Source organism: Oncorhynchus clarkii, chromosome 24 (assembly GCF_045791955.1).
Source record: "Oncorhynchus clarkii lewisi isolate Uvic-CL-2024 chromosome 24, UVic_Ocla_1.0, whole genome shotgun sequence".
Taxonomy (NCBI): Eukaryota; Metazoa; Chordata; class Actinopteri; order Salmoniformes; family Salmonidae; genus Oncorhynchus; species Oncorhynchus clarkii.
In genome coordinates this window covers 20,976,202-20,990,121 of record NC_092170.1, presented here as the reverse complement: position 1 = coordinate 20,990,121, position 13,920 = coordinate 20,976,202, and the positions used below count along the sequence as shown (strand labels likewise).

The window sequence follows — 13,920 nt, the reverse complement described above, 5'->3', positions numbered from 1 at the left end:
TTAAGAGGGTGGGGTGTTACCGAGGGGTGGAAACTCAGGATACTAGACAACGAGGACTCTGAGTCAGCTAATGTACATCTCTATAAGTCTGGAACAGTATTGTACAGGGCAACCCCAAACAGTTTCAGCTGGACTTTCACCTAATCAAAGAATTAGCTCAGCAGGAGAAGCTCTCCCTTGAGAAGATACCCCCAACCCGAGCAGGTCAGACCAGACCTCTTCATTATATAACCCCACAGACAGGCAACCCCAAGCAGAAAGTCAACCTCCCAGCACAGAGTACTACTCCTTCATTGAAATGAAGGATAAATTCACCCAGCTGAAAAATGAGAAGAAAAAAAATCCAGAAATCACAATCTGAATTTATTTGAAAATGATGGTGGAAAATAAGTATTTGGTCACCTACAAACAAGCAAGATTTCTGGCTCTCACAGAACTGTAACTTCTTCTTTAAGAGGCTCCTCCACTCGTTACCTGTATTAATGGCACCTGTTTGAACTTGTTATCAGTATAAAAGACACCTGTCCACAACCTCAAACAGTCACACTCCAAACTCCACTATGGCCAAGACCAAAGAGCTGTCAAAGGACACCAGAAACAAAATTGTAGACCTGCACCAGGCTGGGAAGACTGAATCTGCAATAGGTAAGCAGCTTGATTTGAAGAAATCAACTGGTCAGGCAAGTGAAGCTGGAACAGCAGGTGATTACACTCCAGTCAGCACAGACCCAGACAACAGTCCAGCACAACAACACCCCCTTAACCAGACCCGGAGAGCTGGAGGTGGAGGGAGACATATCTGCCCTCTGGACTGTAGTGAGACAACTTCAACAGGAGAAAAAGCAGGAGAAGAACAGAGCACTAGAGGAGAGGATCAGACTGCTGGATGAGAGGGTGAGGGTGATGGCAGGTGACAGAGAACAACCCACTGGAGAGGTGGCCATCTCCACAGAGAAGCCAGCAGAACAGCCCACCTCAGATCCCGACCAAACCCTCGACACCACAGCTGAACATTCCACTTTCCCCAATGCACAAGTGGTTATATCCACCCTGCTACCACGAAAAGACTTCCACCCTGCTACCATACTGCGGGTAAACGCAAGTATTTCCCGTGACTGTGCCTCAAAACCAAATGTTTACCTGGCCCACCACTCCACCCTGGACTTGAACAGCCTTTATGACCAGGTCCACCTATACAAGGCTGCAGTGCCCACCTTTGCCGGACACTAAAGGACAACGCTCTCAAACACAGCCCCAACACTTCACACAGGAGCAACAGATCAATAGACACAACGCCCAGACCAGGGAGACACTCTCCCAGACCTGCGGGACCCCCTTCCCCCGGATCTACTCATAGAGGACCCACACCTACATCCAGACCACAACACCATCAGCCACATCCACACCCCCACCCCAACCAATCAACAACCCCCCTAGTCAACCATGCCTACACCCCATTTAGGCCCCCTCAGATCAGACCTATGCACCTCCTGCCCACCCCATGCACTCCACACCCGCAAAGAGGGCCTCAACATGGAAGTCACACATACAGTGGGGCAAAAAAGTATTTAGTCAGCCACCAATTGTGCAAGTTCTCCCACTTAAAAAGATGAGAGAGGCCTGTAATTTTAATCATAGGTACACTTCAACTATGACAGACAAAATGGGAAGAAAAAAATCCAGAAAATCACATTGTAGGATTTTTTATTTATTTATTTGCAAATTATGGTGGAAAATAAGTATTTGGTCACCTACAAACAAGCAAGATTGATGTTTTGCGGCTGTTGCTGGGCAACACGGACTTTCAACTCCCTCCAAAGATTTTCTATGGGGTTGAGATCTGGAGACTGGCTAGGCCACTCCAGGACCTTGAAATGCTTCTTACGAAGCCTCTCCTTCGTTGCCCGGGCGGTGTGTTTGGGATCATTGTCATGCTGAAAGACCAGCCACGTTTCATCTTCAATGCCCTTGCTGATGGAAGGAGGATTTCACTCAAAATCTCACGATACATGGCCCCATTCATTCTTTCCTTTACACGGATCAGTCGTCCTGGTCCGTTTGCAGAAAAACAGCCCCAAAGCATGATGTTTCCACCCCAATGCTTCACAGTAGGTATGGTGTTCTTTGGATGCAACTCAGCATTCTTTGTCCTCCAAACACAACGAGTTGAGTTTTTACCAAAAAGTTATATTTTGGTTTCATCTGACCATATGACATTCTCCCAATCTCCTTCTGGATCATCCAAATGCACTCTAGCAAACTTCAGACAGGCCTGGACATGTACTGGCTTAAGCAGGGGGACACGTCTGGCACTGCAGGATTTGAGTTCCTGGCGGCGTAGTGTGTTACTGATGGTAGGCTTTGTTACTTTGGTCCCAGCTCTCTGCAGGTCATTCACTAGGTCCCCCCGTGTGGTTCTGGGATTTTTGCTCACCGTTCTGGTGATCATTTTGACCCCACGGGGTGAGATCTTGCGTGGAGCCCCAGATCGAGGGAGGTTATCAGTTGTCTTGTATGTCTTCCATTTCCTAATAATTGCTCCCACAGTTGATTTCTTCAAACCAAGCTGCTTACCTATTGCAGATTCAGTCTTCCCAGCCTGGTGCAGGTATACAATTTTGTTTCAGGTGTCCTTTGACAGCTCTTTGGTCTTGGCCATAGTGGAGTTTGGAGTGTGACTGTTTGAGGTTGTGGACGGGTGTCTTTTATACTGATAACAAGTTCAAACAGGTGCCATTAATACAGGTAACGAGTGAAGGACAGAGGAGCCTCTTAAAGAAGAAGTTACAGGTCTGTGAGAGCCAGAAATCTTGCTTGTTTGTAGGTGACCAAATACTTATTTTCCACCATAATTTGCAAATAAATTCATTAAAAAATCCTACAATGTGATTTTCTGGATTTATTTCTTCTCATTTTGTCTGTCATAGTTGAAGTGTACCTATGATGAAAATTACAGGCCTCTCATCATTTTAAGTGGGAGAACTTACAGTTGAAGTCGGAAGTTTACATACCTTAGCAATATACTGTAGTTTTCTAACTCAGTTTTTCACAATTCCTGACATTTAATCCTAGTAAAAATTCCCTGGCTTAGGTCAGTTAGGATCACCACTTTATTTTAAGAATGTGAAATGTCAGAATAATAGGAGAGAGAATGATTTATTTCAGCTTTTATTTTTTTCATCACATTCCCAGTGGCTCAGAAGTTTACATACACTCAATTAGTATTTGGTAGCATTGCCTTTAAATTGTTTAACTTGGGTCAAACGTTTCGGGTAGCCTTCCACAAGCTTCCCACAATAAGTTTGGTGAATTTTGGCTCATTCCTCCTGACAAAGCTGGTGTGATTCAGGTTTCTAGGCCTCCTTGCTCGCACACGCTTTTTCAGTTCTGCCCACAAATTTTCTATAGGATTGAGGTCAGGGCTTTGTGATGGCCACTTCATTACCTTGACTTTGTTGTCCTTCAGCCAATTTTGCCACAACTTTGGAAGTATGCTTGGGGTCATTGTCCATTTGGAAAACCCATTTGCGACCAAGCTTTAACTTCCTGACTGATGTCTTGAGATGTTGCTTCAATATATCCACATAATTTTCTCTCCTCATGATGCCATCTATTTTGTGATGTGCACCATTCCCTCCTGCAGCAAAGCACCCCCACAACATGATGCTGCCACCCACGTTCTTCACGGTTGTGATGGTATTCCTCGGCTTGCAAGCCTCCCCCTTTTTCCTCCAAACATAATGATGGTCATTATGGCCAAACAGTTCTATTTTTGTTTCATCAGACCAGAGGACTATCTATTTCTCCAAAAAGTACGATCTTTGTCCCCATGTGCTGTTGAAAACTGTAGCTTTTTCATGGCGGTTTTGGAGCAGTGGCTTCTTCCTTGCTGAGCGGCCTTTCACGTTATGTCGATATAGGACTCGTTTTACTGTGGATAAAAAAACTTTGTGCCTGTTTCCTCCAGCATCTTCACAAGGTCCTTTGCTGTTGTTCTGGGATTGATTTGCACATTATGCACCAATGTACATTCATCTCTAGGAGACAGAACGCGTCTCCTTCCTGAGCGGTATGACGGCTGCGTGGTCCCATGGTGTTTATACTTGCGTACTATTGTTTGTACAGATGAACGTGGTACCTTCAGGCATTTGGAAATTGCTCCCAAGGATGAACCAGACTTGCGGAGGTCTAAAAAAAAATTCTGAGGTCTTGGCTGATTTCTTTTGATTTTCACATGATGTCAAGCAAAGAGGCACTGAGTTTGAAGGTAGGCCTTGAGATACATCCACAGGTACACCTTCAATTAACTCAAATGATGTTAATTAGCCTATCAGAAGCTTATAAACCATGACATAATTTTCTGGAATTTTCCAAGCTGTTTAAAGGCACAGTCAACTTAGTGTATGTAAACTTCTGACCCACTGGAATTGTGATACAGTGAATTATAAGTGAAATAATCTGTCTGTAAACAAGTGTTGGAACAATGTCCTAACCGACTTGTCAAAACTATAGTTTGTTAACAAGAAATTTGTGGAGTGATTGAAAAACAGGTTTTAATGACTCCAACCTAAGTGTATGTAAACTTCCGACTTCAACTGTACATAATATGACATTTGTAATGTCTTTATTCTTTTGGAACTTCTGTGAGTGTAATGTTTACTGTTCATTTTTTTTGTTTTTTCACTTTTGTATATTATCTACTTCACCTGCTTTGGCAATGTTAACATATGTTTCCCATGCCAATAAAGCCCCTTGAATTGAATTGAATTGAATTGAATTGAATTGAATTGAGAGAGAGAGACCACTTTTTCTGATCACATCTAAATTGAACAAAAACATAATTGATTAGTGGAGTTTGGCCATCATTGTGTATCTTGTCTATACCACAGTCTTCTTGGAAGTATCATTGGGTACATGTCATGTGTCTGATGAGCAGTGCAGTGTACTGTCCCACTTGGTTGTTGCTGAGGACTCTGAGCTAATGAGACACATAGGTCATTGCAGATGACTCAAAGCCACAGCCTCAGAGAGAGATGGATAAACTATGGAAAGACCCACCTGTCTGGAGGACTTCTATGTCTTCACAATATTATCTACAGTATATTATATTATTATTATTATTAAATATAGTATATTATATCATTATTATTAAATACAGTGTATTATATTATTTATATTAAATATAGTATATTATATTATTATTATTATTAAATACAGTATATTATATTATTATTGTTAAATACAGTATATTATATTATTATTATTATCTTCAGTATATGATATTATTATTATTAAATACAGTATATTATATTATTATTCTTAAATACAGTATATTATATTATTATTATCTACAGTATATTATATTATTATTATTAAATATAATACTGTGCAAAAGTTTTAGGCAGGTGTGAAAAAATGTGGTAAAGTAAGAATGCTTTCAAAAATAGACATGTTAATAGATTATATTTATCAATTAACAAAATGCAAAGTGAGTAAACAGAAGTTAAATCTACATAAAATCTATATTTGGTGTGACCACCCTTTGCCTTCAAAACAGCATCAATTCTTCTAGGTACACTTGCACACAGTTTTTGAAGGAACTCGGCAAGTCGGTTGGCCCAAACATCTTGGAGAACTAACCACAGTTCTTCTGTGGATTTAGGCAGCCTCAGGTGCTTCTCTCTTTTCATGTATTCCCAGACAGACATGATGATGTTGAGATCAGGGCTCTGTGGAGGCCGGTACCATCACTTCCAGGACTCCTTGTTCTTCTTTACGCTGAAGGTAGTTCTTAATGACTTTCGCTGTATGTTTGGGGTCGTTGTCATGCTGCAGATTACATTTGGGCCAATCAGATGCCTCCCTGATGGTATTTCACGATGGATAAGGATCTGCCTGTACTTCTCAGCATTGAGGAGACCATTCATTCTGACCAAATCCCCAACTCCATTTGCAGAAATGGAGCCCCAAACTTGCAAGGAACCTCCACCATGCTTCACTGTTGCCTGCAGACACTCATTTGTGTACCCCTCTCCAGCCCTTTGGCGAACAAACTGCCTTCTGCTACAGCCAAGTATTTTACTCATCAGTTCAGAGCACCTGCTGCCATTAATCTGCACCTCAGATCCTGTGTTTTCGTGCATAGTTGAGTTGCTTGGCCTTGTTTCCACGTTGGAGGTATGGCTTTTTGGCCGCAAGTCTATCATGAAGGCCACTTCTGGCCAGGCTTCTCAGGACAGTAAATGGGTATACCAGGGTCCCACTGTTTTCTGCCAATTCTGAGATGATGGCACTGCTGGACATCTGATTGTGAAGGGAAGTAAGCATGATGTGTCTTTCGTCTGCTGCAGTAAGTTTCCTTGGCCAACCACTGAGTCTACGGTCCTCAACATCGCCTGTTTCTTTGTGCTTCTTCAAAAGAGCTTGGACATCTGGAAACCCCTGTCTGCCTTGACATGTCTGCCTGGGAGAGACCTTGTTGATGTAGTATAACTACCTTGTGTCTTGTGGCTGTGCTCAGTCTTTCCATGGTGTATGACTTTTGACGGTAAACTGTCTTCAGCAACCTCACCTTGTTAGCTGAGTTTGGCTGTTCCTCACCCAGTTTTATTCCTCCTACACAGCTGTTTCAGTTCATGATTGTGTTTCAACCTACATATTGAATTGATGATCATTAGCACCTGTTTGGTATAATTGTTTAATCATACACCTGACTATATGTCTACAAAATCCCTGACTTTGTGCAAGCGTACCACCAAGAATTGATGCTGTTTTGAAGGCAAAGGGTGGTCACACCAAATATGGATTTGATTTAGATTTGTCTTCTGTTCACTCACTTTGCATTTAGATAATTGATAAATATAATCTATTAATCTATCTATAATCTATTAATGTCTATTTTTGAAAGCATTCTTGCTTTACAGCATTTTTTCACACCTGCCTAAAACTTTTGCCCAGTACTGTATATAATAATAATATAATATACTGTATATAATAATAATATAATATACTGTATATAATAATAATATAATATACTGTATATAATATAATATACTGTATATAATAATAATATAATGTACTGTATATAATGATAATATAATATACTGTATATAATAATAATATAATATACTGTATATAATATAATATACTGTATACAATATAATATACTGTATATAATATAATATACTGTATATAATAATTATATAATATACTGTATATAATAATTATATGATATACTATATATAATAATGTGAGGCCTGTATATCTGAAAGCACATTCTTTTTTCCAGCCTGATATGCAAAGGTTCTGTTTTTATTGACCTGTACAACTACATTAATAAGTAGTAGTCACGATAAAGTAACACTTTTGATACCATTTGCTGAAGAGCGGAGGCCTACCTGAACCGTTTGATACTGTTTAGCATCATGAAACCTGTAACAACGTGTATCCAACCTTTACCCAACCTGTGTCTAACCTGTCTCCAGGTGACCACCCGTTTGAGTGTGAGTTCTGTGGGAGCTGTTTCCGGGACGATGGCATGTTGAGGGGACACAAACGCATCCACACGGGAGAGAAGCCTTACGAGTGTAACGGCTGTGGCAAAAGGTTCAGCCTCAAGCACCAGCTGGAGACCCACTACCGCGTGCACACAGGTTAGAGAGCAGTGTGTGGCCGTAATAATAACACACTCCCACTTTAGGTTGTTTTGTGTTCATAACAGCATACACACAGGTCAAACCAATGTGTGTCAGTACCACTGGTTTTAGCGCATAGTCAAGGAAAGGTTTCACGAGTATGCTGTTGTATTCCTATAGGTGAGAAGCCATTTGAGTGCAAGATCTGTCACCAGCGATCCAGGGACTATTCTGCCATGATCAAGCACCTGCGCACCCACAACGGAGCGTCGCCCTACCAGTGTACCATCTGCCAGGACTTCTGCCCCAGCCTGGCAGCCATGCAGAAACACATGAAGAGCCACAGACCCGAGGATGTGCCCCTGGACTGGAGGATAGAGAAGACCTACCTGTACGTATGCTACGTCTGAGTAGGACTTAGACACTAAGACACACTATCCTATGTGTGGGCAGGTTTTTCATCTTATTATTTCCTCTAAAGAAAAGTAAGTTGATAATTTCTGTGGTTTGATTGCTTTTATCACGAATTGCCACAATGTCATTACATTAAACCTCCATATGTGTTGAAGGCTGAAAGACTACTGGTCAGGTTACCACAGCAGTGAAAGTGTTATCTGTTATTACATTAAACCTGCATATGTGTTGAAGGCTGAAAGACTACTGGTCAGGTTACCACAGCAGTGAAAGTGTTATCTGTTATTACATTAAACCTGCGTATGTGTTGAAGACTGAAAGACTACTGGTCAGGTTACCACAGCAGTGAAAGTGTTATCTGTTATTACATTAAACCTCCATATGTGTTGAAGGCTGAAAGACTACTGGTCAGGTTACCACAGCAGTGAAAGTGTTGCACTAGAAGGGATATTGAGTTCTATCTGCTGTGACTCTGATTGTGAGACGTAGAACTTCTCTGGTCGAATTGCAGTACTATTGCCACCCTTACTACGCAGATTGGTTGAGACAAACAAACATTTCCTGGGTTATTATTTCCTGTCACATTTCCTGTTATTGATTTTTTGGGGTGTTTGTTTTTTGCATGTTTTACTTGAATGGTCTCCATAAGCTTGATTTAATTTGTGTCTTATTTTTCCAGTGCGCATATTAAGCATATAATTTCCCCTACCTGTCAGTTAGTCTATCTGCTCATGCTGATTGACAAGCATTAAGGTGTAACAGGTTTTGCTATTTATGTCATGCATCGATTTTGTTACCAAATAGGTGTTGGTTGTTTTTACCCAACCTCAAGGCCGTTTATTTTGATATTAGAATAAGCGCTACCTCTTCGATCTTCAACTTTTGCACAGAGGCAATAGCACATCTTAGAACTGGTGTTTTTCATTGTGTTTTCGTCCATCGTCTGTAGCTTTACCTTCAAATGTCCTTTTATATTGGTGAAGCGGCTTGAAATGTTCTGAGAATTCATCAATGGAATTGATTTGGACGGTTGCCTGTTGGGTATAATTTTTTTTTTGAAAGCCTTCAAAGTGACTTTTGTGTGAATAATTTTTTTATCAGTAGAATTATAGCAGTCTGTTAAACCACAGAATTAAAACATTTTCTAAGTGAAAAGAAAGAACATGTGAGTAAAAGTGTTGTCTTTTTACTAAACGTGAAAGGTTGAATCACTAAAAGCAGGTTATGGTCAGTTGTGATGTCTGTTGCTGTAAATGTGATTGTCTCTTATTCCTAGACGAGAGCCAAAAGAGGGCTTCTCTGATTTTAAAATGTTGTATTTTTGTATTACAGTGATCTGCAATTTGTTTACATTTGTTTTGATTTCAGAAACATCTTTTCTTGTGTGTTTTGTAAGTCTCTGGAGTCTGATTTGAGTAAGAGCCCTCCCTGTGCCTCTTTTATAAATGGAGAATAGATGTGCTGAATACATGAATACAGTATATGTTTGTTGTGTTGACCGTTGTGGTTCCTGGGTGTTTGTTTATTGTTGGTGAAGAACTGATTTTCACTGCCATGCCATAGTAGACCCTATTGTCTAAACATTGTCATTTGAAACAAGATACTTGTTCTAATGACTATGGTATTATGCCCCAGGCACCTCAAGCCTCAAAGCAAAGTTTACGAGTGAGATTTTCTTTCAAAATGTTCTGTCTTGTCGAATGGGGATAAAATGCACAGAAGACACAGAATACATAGTGGTATTGTTAATAACCTTTATAAAGCTACAAGTTCAGCATATATGGGTCTATGTAACACTATGGCCTTCTAGAACAAAAAGCCAACACTCAATGCCATGTAAACAATTAAAAGCACCGACTCATCCTCACTGTACTACTGTTCTATTCTACATACACATGCACTATAAGGATCTTAGGATTTCCGTGGTGGACCAAAACTAACAAAGCTCTTTCAAAAAAGTGTTTTCTTTGATCGTTCTATGTTGTAACAAAGCAGAAGTAGTTTTATTTGGTATGTGTACTAGCAGGATGTGATGATCATCATGTAGGTAGATATTATGTAAATGTTTGTCTACCTCAGCACCAGTTCAGTCAGTGCTTGTCCTGGTGTCCAATCAGGGTTGTTCTCCTTGCCATGTGTGTTAAATCCCTTTGCATTACAGCTTTGTAACACTGTGTGTGCAAGTGTTTTCTCAGTGTGGATTCAGACACAGCTCTTTTTACGCATCAGTGTTCTGTGGCATGATGAAAAAAGAATAAAATAGAAACTATTTTACAGTGCAGATCTTTATTGTGTCATCAGTCAAGTAAAGTGAGTTCTTACTGCCTGGTTTTGGTGCATACTATTCACATGCACTACAGGAATATGTTCCATGTTTGAAGATGTTATAAAAGATCAAAATGCTAATTGTATGTAGTATGTAGTTCTTGAGCTGTTCTTGTCTATCATTGTTCTGTATTGTGTCATGTTTTGTGTGGACCACAAGAAGAGCAGCTGCTGCTTTCGCAACAGCTAATGGGGACCCTAATAAAATACCAAAAAGATCCATGAAGGTTGTGTCAATAATAATACATTTTATTTGCACCTTTCAAAATCAAGTAGCAAAAATAAACATGACAATAAAAAAGGGTTGTGTTTTCCTGTCTCACTGTAGCATGCAGCTGAAGTCATGACAGGCGGTTTGGTGACCCTTAGTGGCACGATGCCAGACTAACAGCTGGGTGGGTTTGACTAGCTGCTACAGATGAGGGAAGGGATAAGTCGCTGCCTCCCTGCCCTCTCTCCCTCTGCTCTACCACACACACTGTTGTGTCCAACACTAAGCAGAATGGCAGCCATGCAGTAACTGAATCCAGTCAATGACAAGGGGGAATTCTTCATCACAGGTACTACCTTTGTTTATGTGTACTTGTTTCTATGTTTATTTGTGGGTTTGGGATGTTTTGGTATTGACAATAGCAATGCTGTGTTTTCATTTTTATTGTGTTTTTTCGATTCAGGGAGTTAGTTACCTAGAGAGGATATGCTGACAAGAGTTTATCCACCAGCAGAGCATAGTGACAACACATAATGACTTGGATGTAGTAAAAAAGCTCCTACTTTGTTTGCAATGATGGAATAGTCCACTAGTGTATTACAACAGTATTACAACTGTGGTGACACAGAACTATCCTGTCCTATTTATGTGGTTGATGAGCTTGAGATCCACCAAATGTAATGGAGCCATTTTGAAAAGATAGAAGGTGGGCTAAATTTAGTTACACATGTGCAAAAAAGAGTATCTCCTCTATAATCTCCTGAAATCCGTGGTCATGCTCTGTAGATGAGCAGATTGATTAAGAGCTGGTGCTAATGTAATCCCCTCTGTTTAATTAGTGTGAGCATGGTGGACGGTTAAAGCAAACCACATTACACACCATCTGGATTACACACTATCCAGCCTCTCCATCATTAGTCTTTACAACAAAGACACAAACAAGGACATGTCACCTGTAGCTCTAGCTCTATGTTCTCAGACTGGATACAAACAAGATTTGTTTAATTGCACAGGTGATAAACCGTCTTGTTGGTAGCATAAACGGTGGACACTCCTGTCGGTTTGTCTCAATTTCTTTCTCTGTATCTCAGGTGTTGGTGACTGGTCTATGGTCCACAGAGAGGGATTCCATCCATGCTCTCCTCGGTGATCTCCAACAGCTGTGCTCTCTATAGGGATGATGGAAACTACGGACCTCCCCCGTACCCCAGGAAGAACATCAGACCCAGAGCTTCACTTCAACACAGACAATATAACCCATACAGGCCATACCTGAGAAGGGTCAGTATAACGTCTCAATATTCACTGCAAAGATGACTCTTTTATTATTATATTGTTATCAACATTCACTGTTAGATTTCAGATGACACCTTACTGTCTTGATGTCTTGATTGCAGGTGGATACGAGAGTATCTTTAGCCGATCCTAAGAAAATCTCCAGGGCCACCAGTAGGGGTCAGTATGTCACCATGCCTGTTTGCCATCCAAGGCTGCATTTCTCTCCGAGACTGGCGCTAGTCTCTCCGAGACTGGTGCTGGGAGCTGCTCCAGTTATGATACAAGCTCCTGGGTTGAGAAAGGCTCTAGTAAACCTGATAAAGGGAAGAAAACACCGTACAAGGCCACATCTTCTTCTCCAAGAGTACAGGAGACATAAGCCACAAGAGTTCCAGTTCTAATGGTCGCCAGCAATATCGCTACTTCACCAAGGATGGAATGTGTCGCGGCTCGTCATACAGCTCCAAGAACAAGATGTGTGACCTGATCGGCACCCTGGTGGATCTGAAGTACAGCTGGATCCTGTTTGTCTTTACCCTGTGCTACAATGTCACCTGGACAGCCTTCGCAGAGCTCTACTTCCTGGATGCCTGGCTGCGTGGTGATGTGGAACACATACAATGTGTTCCACATACAAACCCGCAATGGCAGCCATGCTTTGAGAAGCTGGACAGTTTCCATTCGGCCCTCTCCATGGCCCTCTCTATCTCCATGGACAGCCAAATCATCAATGGCTACGGCACTAGAGAGGCCTCAGTCAACTGCATGGACAGGCTGGTTCTCATGATGTCACAGTCCGTCATTGAATCAGTGTTAGACGTCCTGATGCTGGGCTACATCCTGGCTAAGATAGCCAAGCCTAAGAGGAGGCTGCCCACTTTGTTGTTCAGTCAGCACTGTGTGGTCTGAGAGGGATGAGAGCTTGTGCCTGATGTTCAACGTCAGGACTTTGAAAGAGACACACATGCTGGTGGCAGAGATTAGAGCCAAGCTGATCAAATCTCACCATACCAAAGAGGGAGAGTTCATCCTGTTGGATCAGAGAGAGCTGACTCTGCGGATGGAACCAGATGGAGCCAGGTTGTTCACAGTGGAGCCCTAGACCATGGAGCATGTAATTGATGAACACAGGCCTCTCTGGGGCATCAGCACTGACTCTTTAAAGTGGGAGACCTTTGGAAACCGTGGTCATGATGGATGGAGCCATGCAAGACGCAGGTTTGTACTGAGAGGTGAGGAAATGTGGAGTTGGAATTAAATAAATGTTTCAGATATTTCAATCAGCGCAAAAAGGACACATTCTTTATATGTTATCATTATCAAAACATGAATATAGCTAAATTGAAAGGGACCTACAGTATCCTTAATGCCTGGTCCGGACAGCAGATGTATATCATTTAATTTTAGATTAACTTGACTGTAAATATGTATTTTTTCTCAGGCACAGCCTTCCATGTGAGGACCTCCTACACTGAATATGATATTCTGTGGGGACAGCGCTTTAAGTCATACAAGCCATTAGATGAGAGGGGGATTGGGTCCAATCACAAGACCTCTGATAAGAACTATAAGGTCCAGATTGCCACACACAGTGACAAAGAGATGGCAGTGAGACATAGACATAAGAGATCTCCTGGACACGACACAGACACTGTCCCCTCCAACATGTCTACAAGGAAAGTACATTACCAGTATTTATCTGATCAAATGTTACTGTGCAACTCAGTCAGTAATAACAATGGCACAAGAACTAGGAAACTTAGTAAGAATGAGTTCTTTATATAAATATGGACGTTTGACAAGTCGGCATAGAAGGGTTCATCAAAGTGATGAAATCAAGACACACTGTACATATCCTCCAGAATGTTTATACAATGTGAATAAATGAATGATGATGACCAATATCTAAAGCTGCCACATCTTATTTATCAAACTTTCTGAATACTTACATTTGTATATGTGAGCAGTGAGCACAGCATGCCTTGTGCTAGGCAAACACTTGTGTGATATACAGTTACAATTGTGCTGATTGAATGAGTTGTTAGGGGTCTCCTTACA

The 13,920-nt window shown here is 41.2% G+C and overlaps 1 protein-coding gene and 1 pseudogene across 2 annotated transcripts in view; both read left to right on the top strand.

Moving 5' to 3' along the window:
* LOC139382340 (zinc finger and BTB domain-containing protein 16-A-like) overlaps positions 1-10,935 on the top strand; it is a 28,848-nt gene extending 17,913 nt beyond the window's left edge. The window contains exons 6-8 of one of the 2 annotated variants that reach the window (XR_011628630.1): positions 7,485-7,652; positions 7,815-8,223; positions 8,382-10,593. Coding sequence is in view for 1 of the 2 variants with exons in the window: in XM_071126307.1 (XP_070982408.1) it covers positions 7,485-7,652; positions 7,815-8,025; positions 10,709-10,712 (383 nt within the window). In the remaining variant the exon portion in view is untranslated. Of the gene's footprint in view, positions 1-7,484; positions 7,653-7,814; positions 8,224-8,381; positions 10,594-10,708 lie in introns of those variants that run through there. The other variant, XM_071126307.1, reaches the window with a different exon arrangement.
* On the top strand, positions 10,880-13,694 carry LOC139382341 (G protein-activated inward rectifier potassium channel 4-like; annotated as a pseudogene).
* The last annotated feature ends 226 nt before the right edge of the window (positions 13,695-13,920 follow it).